Source organism: Armigeres subalbatus, chromosome 2, assembly GCF_024139115.2.
Source record: "Armigeres subalbatus isolate Guangzhou_Male chromosome 2, GZ_Asu_2, whole genome shotgun sequence".
In the NCBI taxonomy this organism is placed as follows: Eukaryota; Metazoa; Arthropoda; class Insecta; order Diptera; family Culicidae; genus Armigeres; species Armigeres subalbatus.
In genome coordinates this window covers 150,725,398-150,743,871 of record NC_085140.1, presented here as the reverse complement: position 1 = coordinate 150,743,871, position 18,474 = coordinate 150,725,398, and the positions used below count along the sequence as shown (strand labels likewise).

General features: G+C 38.5%; 2 protein-coding genes across 2 annotated transcripts in view; one reads left to right on the top strand and one right to left on the bottom strand.

Moving 5' to 3' along the window:
• The window catches only part of LOC134211016 (protein qui-1), a 267,806-nt gene that overhangs the window by 37,864 nt on the left and 211,468 nt on the right, over window positions 1-18,474 (bottom strand). The window contains exons 13-16 of the mRNA XM_062687537.1: window positions 16,607-16,776; window positions 16,281-16,427; window positions 15,232-15,529; window positions 2,909-3,026 (exon numbers count right to left, since the gene is read on the bottom strand). Of these exons, the coding sequence (XP_062543521.1) occupies window positions 2,909-3,026; window positions 15,232-15,529; window positions 16,281-16,427; window positions 16,607-16,776 (733 nt within the window). The remainder of the gene's footprint in view (window positions 1-2,908; window positions 3,027-15,231; window positions 15,530-16,280; window positions 16,428-16,606; window positions 16,777-18,474) is intronic.
• Window positions 1-18,474, top strand: part of LOC134211017 (BTB/POZ domain-containing protein 6-like) — a 103,966-nt gene that overhangs the window by 62,912 nt on the left and 22,580 nt on the right. The gene's annotated exons all lie outside the window — the stretch shown is intronic.

Sequence of the window (18,474 nt, the reverse complement as noted above, 5' to 3'; positions counted from 1 at the left end):
CATAGAGTACAACTTAAACATTGGTCTGGTTTTTACAAATCGGATGATGATAAGTTCACACAGAAGTCCTGTTGTTTACGATGGTAACATGTCCAAAGTATTGGAATGATTTAAATCAACATAATAGACTTGTGCGCCGCTTGAAGTTTTACCGGCGGTGGCGTGATAAATCATTTTCAACCAGCGATGGTGGCGTGGTGGAGTCAAGCCGTTGGTCGGCGGCGGAGCGGTGGCGTGGGTCAGCGAAAACTAGTTTCAAGCGCCAAAATTTCTCCAAAATTTCTTCAGAAGTTCTTCAATGAATTCCTGAAGGAGTTCCACCACAAGTTGGAAAGTTCATCAATAAATTCCTCTGGACAGTCCTCCAGATATTGCCCTGGAATTAGCGCTCCAGGAATTCTTGTAGAAGGTGCTCCAGGGATTGCTCTTTGTGTGTAGACTTGAAATTCACCCGGCAATTCTGCTACCTCGAGTTGCTCCAGGTGTTTCGACGGAAATTATATTTAGAATAATTAAATACATCCCTCTATTTTTCGGAAAATTGCTTCAGAAATTTAGGAATTTCTTAAGATTTGCTCCAAAAAACTTCTCCAGGAACTACTCCGGTATATTGCTCCAGGTGGAATTCCCGATGGAATTATGGTGGGATTATTCAAAAGAGTTCTTTAGATTTCTTGAAACAAGTCCTGAATGATTTTTTTGAGAAATTCCTAAAGACATTCGCGAAGGAATTTTTGATTAAAATCGCTATAAAAATTTTTTTTTTATTCCTTTATTTGTTAGGCACTCTGTGTTACTTGACCGCTACTGTGCCGAGATCTACTGTGGTATTCTGCTGTACAGAATCCACACAGAATCTATTTTTAGATTTACATTACCACTATTGTTATCGTTGCCAGTCCATCTCATCGTGAGTCCATTTTGTCCATGTCGTGCATCCAGTGATCGTTGCATTGTTCGGTTGCCATTAATCCGGGTACGTTGGAGGAATGCCTCCGAGAAGAACAAGTTGTCAGTCGTCTTCAGGCAGCCGTGACGATATGGCGCGTCCCCCAATACGTCTATATAAATTGTAGAATAAATTTATGGGGAAACTTTCGATGAAATTTCTGATTTATTTCCCAATGGACTTCCTGTAGGAATTTTCGAAACAAAATTCTGGAAGAGTTGTTGAATGCATTTTTAGATTTGAAACAGATTTTACGACCGTGATTGTAATGAATGATTTTTTTATCGGCTTTAACGGTCAGTTCAGCTCAAAGTATGAGGGAGTAGATAATCGAAAGATAACTGAAAATCAACAGATTGAAAGCCAAGCATGTAACGATAGAGAGTGGAACGGAGGCATGAAGACCATATATTGATCAGCACACAATCGAAGCGTGAATCTTCATTTCTAACGTCCTGTATTGTCAGGGTGGTTTCCATACCACGTATCAAGCTGTTCACAATATGAAAAATTCGAGGTTTAAAATCAAATTAAACTTAAAAGTAATAGCTCGAAGACCAATCATAAAAATCGCAGGTGCTTTCCAATAAGACCGATAAGACATCTGTCAAAAACAATTTGATGTCTGTCAAAAATAATCTTGTTGTTATTCAACAGTTACTTTTAATTTGTGTTCACTTCGGGAAATTAAACGCAGCTGTACAGAAAATATTTTTATGTTTACCGAGCATTTTTTTATATCAAAATCAGCTCAATGCTAGTTATGGGTAGCCATCCAATAACTTATGCATACTTGGAAGCATAAAAATGTAATATGAACATGACTTAAAATATGTATTCCTAATAGGAATTGTTAGTTAAAATGCTCTTTTAACTAAATGTATGAAACCCAATAAACTATTGGTTGCCATTCAATAACCATAGGCGTGGAAAAAAATATCCGGCAGCGTTAAGAATTTTCATGCGGCGGCAGTTGGATAAGAAAATCAACGACGGCGGCGGAGTGTAGCAGCGGCGCACAGGTCTAGCGCAGATGGCGCTACTTTAGCATGTGCAAAAAACGCCAACACTTGCACGAGCCTTTCGTCGATTATGGCATATATATTGAACCAAAAATCTAACGCTTCTAAAGCTTTACTTATTTTTATCGTTTAATACGGAAAAACATAAATATGTACTAACGTTCAAAGTTTATCATATTTTCGTGACGGATTGTTCCAATTTCCACAATAGCAAAGTGTACCCCACTATAGAAAACACAGACGTACTCCTACGTCAAAAATATATGTGTTCCAGAGAGTTTCATTGAAATCTGAGAGGGTACTGTCACCTTTTGTTCGAGATGGCACGAAATCCCTCAAATGTTTTTATCCATTCAAAAGCATTGAACATAAATCGAATTCCTTCCTCGAACTCAACTTAATACAGGCTGAGATGAGCAAGGCTCTGGCTGAGAATCTCACTAATGAAGACATAATAATAATAACTAACTACAGCAAGGAAAACATCTTGAATTCTATTTATTGGGTATGTTTTTCCATCTGGCTGCATGTATTAATTATTCTAAAATCAGTAGGAAAAGGTTAGTGGGCTGCACATTGGTGATTAGTGCTTTAAAGCATATACCATCGAAACTAATTGCACTCCCACATTTATTAAATCTGAACAAAAGAATGAAGTATCGATTTTATCAGTCCTCTGCCAACAAACTATGCTAATTCACAAAGAAAAAACGAACTCATTTACTTCTCATACGATTGTTTTTGAAAGGATGAAAATAGGAATGTTGCTATGTGAAATCGGAACCGTTGCTCAATGTTTTCCGTCCATGCAACTTATATACGTCCATCCCCGTTTCGGAAGAATTTGCCCCAGAGTGTACCACGCTGCACGTATCGACTAAGTGCCGTTTAGTTTCTAGTTTTACTCGGAAACATTCAGTAGGAGGAGGTACATTACCATAATCTCAACTTCATCGCCAGTGTTTGCATGTCCCATACGATAACAGATGTGTCCTCGGATGCGGTGAGCAGGTACTGCCATTGCACCTTCATATAGGTAACCGGGCCGCTGTGACCTGCAGATGGAGAGGAGCAGAACGTAGAGTAATGGTTAATGGAAAGTTGTAATTAAGGTGCTGGGCATATATGAGTGCTGGGAAGGAGGAAGGCTCCATGCCAGTAGCGTGGATCTTTCAGCGAACCTGATACTTTACGCTAATACAGTTGCGTTATTGTTTTGCAGCAGTGGCCAGTGCAATGTAAGGCTTTGAGACAGGATTAAAATGGCTTTATTATAGGTGTGATCGGTTCCCGCAATTTGAGATTAGGTCACCGTCTATGAAGCTACCCGTAGCGATGATCATTGCGGTAGAATGGAATATGTATAATTAAATATACATGGTAGAATTGTGCAAGATATTTACCAGATTATATTGCATAGGGCAACGGAGGTATTTTCATTGACCATCGACTTTATTTAGTACTTGACAAAACAAAAAATTAGGCAAAATAGACCAAAGAATAACTGACAGCATTGAATATTGTAGTATTATGCCTAAATTACTAATGCACAACGTCAAAACGATCGATAATCCAAAATTTCAATTTTCCCTTAAACATGTTGAAGAGAGGGATAGTAATTTGTAAAAGTCTTTATTCTAAACCATAGATACTGTTATGCATATGTAACTTGCTGCATGCAACTAAGATATTGTGAATATATTCGGTTTCAGCGTATGCTATCCAATGAAAAGCGATTATATAGATTCATTACTAGAAATTCTTCATCTTCTTCTTAGCGCTTTTTGGAAGCTCATTACTTTATAGTAGTTAACTTATAGACGACCTAATGTTTCAAATGCTTTCCCACAGTTGTTAATTGAGAGTTGTTGATGCATTATATTGGATGTTGTGTGGCTACCGCAATGATATCTTAAAATACGAGAAAAATTCCAAACCGAAATTCCCCTTCATTCCCGTTAGCACCGTATATTGCTATAACATACCTACCATAAAAATGATGAAAACCAAAAGATGTTGAATAACGTCTGCTCACACTAAACATGGTTAGAGAAAGCTACTAGTTTCTGCTTCTATCCCAACCCCAGCGCATTAAAATTTATAGAATTATCGTAAGGATTTGGGGAATCTGTTTTGATTAAGTTTTCCCTTTTTCCATCCCCTGACCCGAAACCGAAGACAAATGGCACCTTCTAACGATCCGGCAGCGGCGATGACACGTGTTGCGCTAGGCACGTAACGGTAACATAGGGGTGGGGGGTTGGCCGTTTTATGACCCCTCCGCATCTAACAACATTCTCGAAGCCCCAACTTCTGGAAGTTGCCAAGTTGGAAAGAACACCGTAATATATGGCAAGGGAAATGAATACTTATTAGCCCTTCTTCTCGGGAGGAGAGAAATAATGAAGGAAAATGGACCTGTTGAACGAGCATGTGCTGTCTGTGTCAGTGCTTAGGTCCATTGATGTTTTTTCTTGCGCTACATCAAGGGGATGTCATTAATACAGTATGTCTTTTTGGCGGCATATGTCCCAAATGATGCTCGTCGTTGCTGCAGGAAAGTCCAACGCTATGCGACGATTACACTTCCATATAAAGCAATGGAAAGATACGTATTTCTAATTTATTTTGATGTATTTGCATTTCTGTAATTTTTGCTTTTGTTTCGCCTGGAAGTTGCAGCAAAACTAGATCTACACTATAACACAATTTGAAAGGTTTTTGTTTCAAGTAGTGTACTTCGTCATCTTCTTCATTGGCATTACATCCACCACTGGGACATTGTCGCCTCGCAGCTTTTAAGTATTTCCACAGTTATTAACTGCGAGGTATCTAAGCCAAGCTACCATTTCAGCATTAGTATACCATGAGGCTAATACGGCGATGTATGTCCAGGTAAGTCGAGACAGTCTCCAGTCCGAAAATTATATAGATCGGCACCGGGAATCGAACCCAGCCACCACCCTCAGCATGGTCTTGCTTTGTAGCCGCGCATCTTACCGCACGGTTAAGGAGGGCCCAACATAATAACATATGTTAATATAATTTTGATATGACCTTCCAGTCGGGTTATCACAAAACTTTTCATTTTTGAAAGTATCATGACCCAGTTCTTTTATTAGCAATGCAATTTCAATGGTTACCCGACTAGAAGAGCATAACAAGAATTGAACACAATTTTAACATATTGTGATATTTATAACTTATTTTGATACAATTTTGTTCTCAGTAGTCATTATCTTTCAAATGTTGTAAGAGGATTATATCATAATATGATTTGAAAAATGCTTAACACCGAATTGCCCAACAGTAGGCAATTAAAATAGACGTAGCAAAGTCTCCCAGCCATAGATATCACAACGTTGATATAATAATTTGAGAAGGTTGCCTTATTTGTAATGTTGTTAATTTCATGTTCTCGAAAAATATTCTTGTCCAGCCAAAAAAAAAATGTGATTGTTGATGACAATCTATAGACCTCTCACGACCTGTAAAAATTCCAACTGCACAGAAACAATATATTTTGTATCTGATTCTGTTATAAATTTCTAACAAAATATGATATTTTTATGATAAAATTGTAACAAAATTTGATAGTTTTTTGTTTCCAGTAGTGCAGTTTTTGATAGAAATATAGATATTTTAACAACATCCTGCACCTAATTTCTAACAAATTTTGTTATAAAAATTTAGTATAACATAATAACATAGGATGATATAATTTTGATATGACCTTCTAGTCGGGTAGCCATTAAAAGAAGTTTACATTGCCAGACATTAAAGCAGAATTCGGTTGTTGTCATTTTAATTTTGTTTATGGTTTTCGGGTTATAGCGAGGCTCTACGTTCAAAAAATTGAATTTTGGTCAGTTAACTGAATCATAAAATCTGACTCAAAATGAAAATTCTATATGGTGCCCAGACATTAACTTTAATTCATGTAGGCACATATTTGACACATTAATTTCAAATTTTGATGCTTACAGATCGCAACAAAAATTGAAATAGATAAAATGTTACTAGGTAAGGGAACTGATCCATTTTCCATATCACTGAACTGAACATATAGTCATCTTATCGCAAAACAAAGAAATACGGCACCAATTACGACGCTTATTTTTTCTAACATGCGTGCCACAAAAATAAGAAACAAATCAAATACCTTTATCGGAGCTATGAGATGAAATCCATGATCAGTAACCCTACGATGTGGCTATCACCCTCAATATATTATAATTTATCAATATATTAGTTATCAGCGTAAGAAGACGGATTGAAATTATTACGTTTCAACAAATTTTACAAAATTTAAAGGTCAATGCCAACTCTGTATATCTTGTTTGTAGTTTTTGTTAAGATCAAATCGCAAATCCTCCCGCATGGTACCTATTTGATGTGTGGTTGATATATTCACAACTGCCAGAGAAATCGAAAGTTATTTTTCATTTATTTAGCTTACATCTACACACTGCATCTGAATGAACACTGAATCAACAATTTCTCCATCCTCGAAAGCGCCACACGCTCGCCAAGTCGTTCTATACCTGGTAAGGCATATGTGGTATTTCGAAAAATTTCGTTTCAGGTGATTCGAAACGAAATTCCGCGAAATTTCGCAGAATTTGAGCGTGGTATAATCTGATTTATTGATTTCGTTTCGTTTAGTTAATTTACATAAATTTCGCCAACAAAGCTAGCTTTTAACGAAATTTAACGGAATTCCACGGAATTTTTTAACTAAATTCTTGACTGAATTGAATCAATATCATACTTCAAGATGTTCAAAATTTCAGCTGCGCCGCAGAAAAAAATAAAGAGGTTGTTTTTAAATTTTGTTACCTATACAATCTTGTTATAAGACGAGTTAGTACTACAGTCGCCTCTCCACATCTCGATATTGAAGGGACCATCGAGATAGGGAGAGATCGAGGAATGGAAGGAAAATTTAAATGGAAACTAGGTAGATCCGAAAAAGCTCGTTGCTAAGAAAAACGACAGCAAAACAAATGTTGTTTCCTGTAATTGATGTGTTTGTTATTGTCCAAGGATGGTCTAGTAGCAATAAAATTTGAACATATCGACATAAGAAGAGTGACTCCTGAACAAAATATGATCAGAACACATCGATATAGAGACATACCATCGACATAGGGAGCGATTACGCGATATAGAACATCGAGATGTAGAGAGTCGACTGTATTCCATTTAATTTTACCACTTTATTGTACGTTTGACAGAATGATCCTAAGCGAGAGATATTCAAATTTCTGACAGTTAGCGATGCCAGATTGCTTCAACATTAATTCCGTAGATTCACTTAAAAATTTTGGCTGGCCCTTTTCAGGCACACATCTACAGTCCTAGTATACAGGACATAACAGATCTCTAACTTTTCTAATGCAAAGGAATTAGAAAACAACAAGACCACTAACCGTCAACATTTATAGATACGTTTTTTTTAATATCCCAGCTTTCATGAAAATCCTAAAAGAAAGAAATTTATTGGCTTAGTGCCCTATACAGTTTCCTGCACTCGTCATAACGGCAGCTGCTTACATATTTTTGACAGTAACTGTTTCCAACGCTGAGACTACCATTTTCGCATTTTATTTTTTGAACTTTTATTGATTCAACATAGAATCAGTTTAATATTATGGACATCTTATTTTTCAGACCATTCCAAATTATTAGGCTGATTACTTAACTGTTTAGTGCTATTAATAGGTTTGAGCATTCTTAAATAATTACCGTACATGGGAACAGTCCCAAGAATCCCAATCCCATTTTAAAGACGGAAATGTCACTACGAAATAAGCAAGGATAGCGTTTGACCGAGCCGAACGTAATGTCTAAATTGGATTGCTTTGCAAAAGGGTATGAGACTGAGACTGTACAAACCAAACCAATTCTGAATCCATTCCAGTTCGGCTATGTCACTGGTCAATTTAATGCAGATCTCTCTTCAGTTTAGGCAAATTATTTAGTTTTTATCACTTTCGAGATTATTTGGACCCTTGTAAATTAGCACTGGTGGTGTCTGAGTTGTGGTGAATTTGTTTCATCAGCAATTTTGAAGCAATCTATTTATGCAGAGTTTCCAAATGAACTTCTATCGAATTTCACTTTCAGAAATTCATCTAATGATTCTTAATGAAAATCTTCCAAAAATTCCCTTAGTAATATTCTCAGAAGTTCCTACATGAGTTCGTTCAGAAATAATTTTATCAATTCCCAGGGAAATCGCTACAGTGAAAATTCCTTTTTTTTCGGAAATTTATCCAGTACTTTATTTGGAATTTCCTCCAGAAGTTTTGAGACGATTCTCTAGTAATATCCGAACGCATTACAAAAGGAATTTCTAAAGGACTATGTAAAAGAATTTTCAAAATTCTTAAATTCCTTCAAGAATTCTTTTGGACATTCATCCAAGACATCTTACGAGATTTTCTCCAGAGATTTCTTTGGAAAATTCTCTGGAAATTACTCTAAAATAAATCCAGAAAATTCTTGGAAAATTCCTCCAGATATTCCTTTGAAAGTCTGAAGAAGGACATCTAATAATTCATTCGGAATTTCCTTTAGAACTTGCTTCAGAAGTGCCTCCAGCATATTTATTTCGGAAAATTATATATATGGATTTCTTGAAATTTTCAGAGAAATTTCGAAGGAACTTCTGTCGAAGAAACCTGGAAGAATGATTAATGGCGAATGTTCAATTACTGGCGGTTTTTTTTAATTATGAGGAATTCCTGCAGAAGCTTTCGAAAGTATTTTTGGAGGAATTTACGAATGATTTTTTGAAGCATTTTCCGAAAGAGAATTCGAGCGTATTTTCGAAAAGAATTTCTGAGAAAAAAGCTAAATGAATTAAAAATGGAGTTTCTAAAAGAATTCCTCAAGGAACTTCAGGGTGAATCCCTGAAGGGATTTTCAAAAGAATCTACGATGGAGTGTCTTATGGAATTCCCTTTAAAAAAATGCCTAGATTTCTCCAGAAATTTCTTTAAATCTTACGTCAGGATTTCCTCCAGGAATTTCATACAAAATTCCTTTTTTCCATCCGTGCGTTCTATATTTATAGTTAGAATTAAAATAAGCCGATTCAAATTAAAAAAAAATGTCCCCCTTGGATTATTTTTGCCTGATAATAATAAATTTGAGGGGCTACAATAAAATTTCCAGAAAGATTTGAAGTATTTTCAAAACTATTTCTTACAAATCCAAGGAGTTATTAGATGTTTTTCGTTTTAAAATTAGTTATTATTATTCCTTTTTGACCTTTCGGAGGCCAATAGGACACAACTTAAAAAAAATATTTGTAACGACCTTCCCTTCCCAATAGAATTACACTTACGCATTGTTTACTCAACTTGAACTAAATTTGAAATCAAGTGAGAATATTTGACAATTCTAAATTAATTGGTTTCCAAAAAACACGGCAACATATTCGGATTCAATACAGTGTGCCAGTACAATGTTAATCAGTGTTGTCCTACACTCAGTGCAAACAATCTGCTCTTTGATTAAACTCCATCTAAACGATTTTAAAGTCTTAACTAAGTAAGCTCAACTAATAGCGGGGTATTTGAATTTTCTAAATGTCATGGTTTCTACGAGATAATTCAATTCAATAAATGTCATGGCAAACTGTAAAAAAAATGCACGCCGCAGCCACAGGAGCGTGCGCACTAAAAAAAAACACTGTGTTTTCACTGAAATGTATTTTCAGCACGCACGCTACTGTGGCAAGCATTTTTATATTTTGACATGACATTTAAAAAATTCAAATATCCCTCTATTAGTTGAACTTACTAAGTTAAGACTATAAAATCGTTTAGATGAAGTAAAATCAAAGAGAAGATTTTTTTTTGCACTGAGTGTAGGACAACAATGATGTTAATGGTGATTTAACTAACAGTTACTCTGATTGAAATTAAAAAATCCGCAGATTTCCGCGTAAATTTTAAAATTTCCGTAGTTTTTATTTTTTCGTAGATCTGGAGGGGGCCTTTCTTAGCCGTGCGGTAAGACGCGCGTCCCAGTGTGGGGATGTAATCCCAATAAGAAGAAGAAGAAGATCTGGCTTAGCTGCTTTCAACCAAACGGCCAGGCAAGATTTTGTTGAGATTCAAATCAGCATAAGTTTGTTTGAGATAATGTTTATTATGAGAAATGTTTATTATGTGAACATATTTTTCTCCTCAGAATCTGGAACATATTTATCAACCAATGGTGGCTTCACATCTGAAATTCGTTAAAAGTATGCAAGGATTTCAAAGCTAGATCCAAAGTGCGTAGATAAAAAATTGGGGGGTTTCAGAAGATTTTCAGAAGATCAGTTGCTGGGATTGCATTCAATACCCAGGTGACTTCCTAATCTTGAACAGATCGCTTCCTAATCTTGATGTTAATCGTTAATTCATCGTTACATCGTTATCGCCGATAAAGTTAATTGTGTTCAACATAATCGCTTGCTGCGAAAAGAAGAATCAACTCAATTATTATCTATAATTTAACGTAAGTTAAACCGATAATGGGGTCAATAGATTACGCGATTAAAGTTGGTATACAATTTTGGCAGAAGCCGAGAATTGGAAAACGATTGAATGCAGCCTGTTGACCAGAGATGATTTTGAAAAAAAATAGGCAGAGCATCGGGGTCGGACCACTTGTAACTTGCGCATGTGCCGGAAAGTTTGTAGTACGAACGTCGATAGGAAGGACATGAATTGGACCAAGAATTGTTTTGGAGGCAAGAAGCTCAGGAAGACTGACTCAATGTTGGGCGGCGCGAGGAGATTAGTAAGGCGAATATCAGCTAGTGTGCACAGCCTCGCTGTAGACGGGAGATGGGTAGGAAGCAGGCGCCAAATAGATGTAGCTGATCTTTTACTGTAAATTAGGGATCGGATTTCTCACTCACTCACGCGACAACTGATCACTCCACCATGCATTTTATCCAGATAAATTACAGTGCGATAAACTCCGGGATAAGCGATGGTGCGAAAAATGGTTATCCTTCTTCCTATGTTTCGCGAAAGTCAAATGCTGCTCACTTTGCATCTCCAAGCTGATTGAATCTGACGATGCGCCATGATAAGCAGAAGGTTCAATACAGCAGTTATTCCCTTCGCTTTCAATCAATTCATGTGGTGGCGTGGTTATAGTGGGCGCTCTAAACATTTTAAAATTGTTTTGGGTTCGAATCCCGTTGCGGTCCTAAATTTTTGTAAATATGCTTATAAAATTTATCTGGTGAGGCGACGAGAAAGAAAATTTGTGGATTAAAATTAAGTTTATCCGGCGAGCCGGCGCTCACGAATTTATCACCCGCCATTCTATCCGGATGAAAATGTTGTGTGAGAATACTTCCTCACAGGGCAACATGAAAAATCACACTCCGTTTCATGGATTATTCGCAGGTTTTTATTCATATGAGTGAGAATTCCGAAGCCTGCTGTAGATACTTGTCGTTTAATTAATAGAGAGCTGTAGCTGCTGGTAAAAGTATCAGTCAGTAGTATAGTGGTATAGGGGAATCTATTATTTTTTGTGAAGGTGTTCTATTAACTATCTCCGATATTTTCATGTCTGTTCCTTTCTTACTAATTTAATAATAAGATGATAAAGATTGTGCATCACAAAGAACCTTGGCTCCGTATACATGACTGAGCCTACCAAATACACGAACGTGGAAAAAAAATCATGTGTGATAGGAGGTATAAAAATATGATATGAGTTTATCACTTAAGTTAGGTTTCGAGTTCAAAACAAATAACTTTTGTAAGAAGAAAAATTACACTGTTTACGAACCGGAAATGAAACAAAAGAATCGGGATTTCAAAAATAATATCCCGGGAATCGGGAAATCCCGAATTTTCCCAAATCCCGGGATTTTTTGTCCCGGGATGTCCCGGGATGGAAACTTTAGTTGCAGCAACTCCAATGTGACTTGATTTGGTCGCATATGAGTCACATTGACTGATTTGTGACAAGTGTGCTACTCGGAGTTCTCCTGTTTACCGCCGAGTATTGTCCGCAGCACCTTACGCTCAAACACTCCGACAGCTTTCCGATCAGCCTCATTTAACGTCTATGTTTCCTGGTCGTGTAAAGCCACCGGAAGAATCGAAGTAGTATGCAGCGCGAGTTTTTTGTTTTCGTTTGCAGACTACGGGACTTAAGCTGGTTACGAAGTCCGTAATAAGCCCTATTTGCAGCTGCAATACGCCTTTTCACCTCGTGGGTAACATCATTATCGCACGTCAATAATGTTCCAAGATACACTAATTCTTCTACCACTTCAAATTTTTTACCATCCAGCACCATTTCGCTACCACCACCACTAATGAACCCACGTTGATTGTCATAGACCATGTCCTTTTGCTGGTATTGAACGTGAGCCCAATCCTCGCTGCCTACCTCTTAAAAGGCACAAAAACCTCTTCCACGGCACGGAAATCAATCCCAATAATATCGATATCGTCCGCAAATCCCAGGAGCATATGCAATCTTGTGATAATGGTACCGCTTCTTTGCACAATCTATCTGCTTTAATCTATCTAAGGTAACAAATGACGTCGATGTTTCATCCGCAACCCTTACACTTGATTTTGATCCGTCCAACGTTATACGAATCAGCCGTTTCAGTTTCGCCGGAAAACCATGTTCAAGCATAATTCGCCATAATTCATTCCGTTTTACTGAATCGCACGCCACCTTGAAATCAATAAACAGATGATGTGTCTGCAAGATGTACTCCCGGAATTTATCAAGGATTTGTCTCAGGGTAAACATTTGATCCGTCGTTGATCGGTCCTCACGAAACCTGCTTGGTATTTGCCGACGAAGAACTCTTCAAGCGGTCTCAATCTGTTGAACCGAATACGGGACATAATTTTGTACGCCTAATTAAGAACGGTTATTCCTCGGTAATTGGCGCACTCCAGTCTGTGCCCTTTCTTAAAGAGAGAACAAATGAGGCCGTCCAACCAGCTAGCAGGCATTTCCTCGTCTCCCATATTTTCGACATAAAATGGTGCAGAACTTCATAAAGGTGCTCACTGCCATGTTTGAGAAGTTCAGACTGGGACTGGTCCTTCCCCGCAGCCTTATTGTTGTTCAGCTCTTTAACAGATTTTTAAACCTCATCTAGTGACTCCACAGCTACTCCATCGTCGCTAATATTTATTCTGTTCACCGATGCACCGTGACTTCTGCTATTCAACAAAGTCTCGAAGTGTTGCTTCCATCTGGCAGCCACTTCGATTCATCTGTCAGCAAATTCCCTTCTTGGTCGTTGCACATGACGGGAGATGGCGCTGTCTTTCCCCGCACGCCATTGAGAGTCTCATAAAACCAACGCATATCAATCTACTCCATTTTTCCTTCGCCTCGCTAATCACTTTTTTCTTCATACTCTTTCTTCTTCCTGCGGTGGGTTTGTTTTTCGGCTGCTCTATTCGATCGGGTACCCGACACCAACATCCGGCTTCTGGCAACGTTCTTGTCGTTTGTCACTCTCTGACACTCCACATCGAACCAACCCGTCCTGGGTCGCCGCTGTTCAGTGCCCACCACTACTCGTGCTATTGTGCTCACCGCTCCATGGATCGACTCCCATAGGTTGAGGTTGTCGCTAACGTTGATTGCACTTATCCGTTCGTTGAGCTTCTGGCGGTACTCAGCCGATACTCTTTCCACCGACAATCGCTGGATATTGTAACGCATCGTTCGCAGCGATCTTTCGTTCGATATTGTTGTAACCGTGATCGAATTTTACTGACAACGAGGTAGTGATCAGAGTCAATGTTCGGACCTCTGAATGTCCGCACATCGATAACATCCGAGAAATGGCGCCCATCCACCAGAACATGGTCTATCTGGTTGCAAGTTTCACCAATTGCGTGTCTCCAGGTGTGCTTTCGTATATTCCTTCGTGCAAAGTAGGTGCTACTGATGGCCATCCCTCTGGCAGCAGCGAAATTTACTAGCCGTAGGCCGTTGTCATTGGTAACGGTGTGAAGGCTCTCCCTACCAATTATGGGACGGAAAAAGTCCTCTCTACCGACTTGAGCGTGCTTTGGGCACTCTTCATAGGCTTTATCGAAACATTCATAAAACGTGTCCTCCACTTCGTCGAATTTATAGTTTGTCGGTGCGTAAACGTTGATTATGCTGTGATTGCAGAATTTGCCCCGTATCCTCAACACACAGATTCGTTCGCTAATGGGTTTCCATCACATCACTCGCTTCATCTGCTTGCCCATCACTACGAAACCAACTCCATGCTCTGCTTTTCCGCCGCTGTGATAGATGTTATACTTGAATGCAACTGCTTCTTTCATATGGGACTGATATGGGCAGTAAATACCCGTCGACGTTAGCAGATCTATCAGATACGGACCTTCGCTTTTAGTCGTATTGGTTGGTATTCATGATTACGATTCCATTCAATATAGGTCTTCTTCTTTCCCTTGCAGGCATTATATCCCCCGCTAGGACGTTGCCGCCTGGCAGCTTAGTGTTCATTAAGCAATTTCACAGTTGATAACTGCAAGGTTTCGTAGCCAAGTTACTGTTTTTGCATTCGTGTATCATGAGGCTTAGATGATGATATTTGTATGCCCACGGCAGTCGAGAAAATTTCCAACCCGCAAATTCGGGAATCGAACCCAGCCACCTTGCTTTGTAGCCGCGTATTTTACCGCACTAAGGAAGGCCCCGTTCATTAAAGGTATGTCGCACAATAAAGGGTGTCTATGATAGAATTCCAACACACTAAATACGATGTCACTTTTTTTTAGTTTTGAAATTCTGCACACAATCAGCTAATGGTGCATTGTTTGCAATCTGTGAGTTTCTTTAATTTTTTTCCAAAGAGAATTTTCCTATACTTTATTGCAATAAAACATACATAAAATGATTTAATCAGTGAAATAAAAATCCTTAATTTTGATGTTGGACAACCAAACATTCATGTGGCCCTTGTTGTCGATAAAATCTCAATGCTCAAATTCAAGACAATCGAGATATATTTGGTATGTGCTCAGAATCATTAAATCTGTATTTATATCAGTTCCGTTTCGCCACGTCGAATTAATTTTATTCAACAGTATTTATGATGGCCATTAGTATGTTTCTCTATAGTGTTTCTCTATTATTGTAAATATCGCACAAAAGGAGTGTAACGGAGAAATTCGAGAATACCCCAACTTCTAATTAAAGTTTATTATCTTGCAATTAAGCACTTCCCCTTACCTTTGAACGTGTGAACCAAACTGTTGCTCATGATGTGCCATAGTTGCGGGTCGCCCACCTTGGGCGAGAGTATTAGATGTTGCTTGGAGGGTGACACCTCGATACAGCGCACCGGTCCTGGGCCTGGTACCGTCATGCACCGGATCTGCGATGGGAGCGGCACCGGCAGCCAGCCGGTAAGAGGCACCAGCAGTGGAACCGTATAACCATCGCACCAAGCCGTCGCTGATTGAACCGTCACGCTCAGCAGTGCCTGAGGACCTTCATGGGCTGCCACTGATTTGAGCCAGGATATTAGCTGAGGAAGAAAGATTAATCAGTCAACTTCCGGGCGGTCCCTGTTGTGGTGGATTCCGATGATTATGTTTGCGAACCGTAGGAAAGTGAGTTATAATGTGCCTACAAGAGCCGAGAGGTAGCCGACGTTCGTATAGCTGCCCCGGTAAATTACGAAATCAGGAAAGCGTCGAGCATGAAACTCTGGGAAGGTATATGAGGGCAGTGTTGTTTTAACAGGCTGTCGGAATGCGCTTCCCGAGAACTGATTCAATTAAAAGCGTTGAGATGAGTTCTGATTTCCAGTCATCTGGTTTGAATTGTGCAATTAAGTACAAATCTTGCAAATGAATGATTGGCAAAACATGTAATACTGGATATCAGCATTTTCAGGAAAATGAGATAAAAAATGAAATCGCAATACACCTAGGAAATGATTATAACGTAAGCGTCAATTTTCATACAAAATTGTCATGCTTGAGGATCGGAATCTCGATGTCTAGGGATCAGATGAAGCACATTTGTTGCCTCCCAGCTTAATTTGAATAATTATTACCGGGGTGTCCTTTGTCAAGATGATAAATGATTCTAACATAAGTATATTATATTATATTTTATATTAAAAGGTTCGTTGTGTGTGAGAATCGTCTTCCTGATTTCGTTACGAGGCTCTTGAAACCTTCTACGCAAAATATTTTTATTTGTATGTACAGCCCTCGAAAATGCTTTCAAAATTTAAAACAGATTTTTTTAAATAATAATAATCAACCAACCTGAGCTCCAAGTTGCATTGGATCCCTCGTTAACACATCGCTAGACTTTCGTATGGTGTAGTAAACCAGCTCTATGTCCCGATCCAAAATATAACACCGCACGTGCTCTATTAAACATCGCAGATAGCTAATTGACACCGTTTGTACCTGCCGAGAAATGGAAATAGGGAGAAAAAAATAACAGCGAAATGTTCAACTCAGCTCAGCACGTTACTGGTAAATCAGCATCGAAATTCGATCAACGTGAAACAACAAACGCTCATCGCCAGACGAACGAACGGTAGCAGAGCTTGTTATGTGTTAATTGAATACAGCAAAGAGCTTACCGCCGCCAGCAGGAAGTCGAAATTGCACACCGCAATCTCTTTGAGCTTTTTCGTATCATCGGATTTAATTAGATGGTGCCAGGACTCCTCGACGTGCCGTATACTGTAGGAGATGTCCGGTCCGAGGGTGATAATCTGGGTTACGTTATCATCGTGCTGTGTTTGGATGCCTGCGGGAGAAAGCATAAATCAAGGTTATTTTCCCGAATCGGAAGGTAATTACGGATCATCAATATTGTTGTAAATACGGGGTATGACACTGCTCAGTGGTGCGCCTCAATAATTTTATGTTTAATCAGTTATGGTGTTTAACACTTGTAAAAATTGCTCAATTTGTAAAATGATGGTTTTCAGCAGTCTAGCATCGGAATTCGCTTCTATTTTCTGGGCATTTGATCATGAAGTTTTACACGTCGCATGCCAAGTTTAACCGATTCAATACGGATGGGTCATATATGACCCAAGACGAAAATCGGCTGTCAAAAATCAGTTTTAAGAGATAGAGCCTTGTTTTCTTTAGCAAAAATGTTCACAATTAACTGTTCCATCTAGGAAAAATACTGACCAGGTCAGGTTACGGGCACTAGGATGATCTAGAGCATCCAAACTATCCTTGAGTTCTAATTTTGATGTTCTGAGGAATCAACACCATTTTTTACCACATTCTGGTTAGATAATTGAAATTGAAATGCTTTATGATAATGTCCCACGCCTGTCCAGCGATATAACAGATCTTTTCCAATACCTACGATACTCCAAACAGTTCTTGAACTCAGATCTTAATATTCAAATCGGTCAACAAAAAGATCTACGATGTTCCCACTAGTTTTATGAGTTGGAATAGCTTCAGAGTTCCTCATTACACCATTATAGATACACTACACCCTTACAAATATACTAGAGAATTCGTTCGACATCTATGACACTCCAAACTCTCCTTTAGCTCAGACTTTAATATTCAAATCAATCAACATGAAGATCTTCGATGTCCTCACTAGTTTTATAAGTTGGAATAGCTCCACGGTTCCTCATTACACCATTGCAGATACACTAAAGAATTCGTTTGACATCTACGACACTCCAAACTATCCTTGAGCTCAGATCTTAATATTGAAATCAATCAACATGAAGATCTTCGATGTCCCCACTAGTTTTATGAGTTGGAATAGCTCCAGGGTTCCTCATTACACCATTACAGACACACTAGAGGATTCGTTCGACATCTACGACACTCCAAACTTTCCTTGAGCTCCGATCTTAATATTGAAATTAATCAACATGAAGACTTCAATGTCCCCACTAGTTTTATGAGTTGCAATAGCTCCAGGGTTCCTCATTATGCCCTTACAGATAAACTAGAGAATTCGTTCGACATCTATGACACTCCAAACTCTCCTTTAGCTCAGATCTTTAAATTCAAATCGATCAACATGAAGATCTTCGATGTCCCCACTAGTTTTATGAGTTGGAATTGCTCCAGGGTTCCTCATTACACTATTACAGACACACCACAGAATTCGTTCGATATATACGACACTCCAAACTGTCCTAGAGTACAGATCTGAATATTCAAAATGATCGATATGGAGATTATCGATGTCTCAACTATTTTTGTGAGTTGTAATAGCTATACGGGATTTCGTTACACCATTATATACACAACACAGAATTCGTTTGACATCTACGACACTTCAAACTGTCTTTGAGCGCAAATCCTTATATTCAAATCGATCAACATGAAGATCTACGATGTCTGAAATATTTTTATGAGATGGAATAGCTCCACGGAACTTCGGTATACAATAAGAGATACACCACAGAATTCGTTGAACATGTGCGAAACTCCAAACTGTCTTTGAGCTCAGATC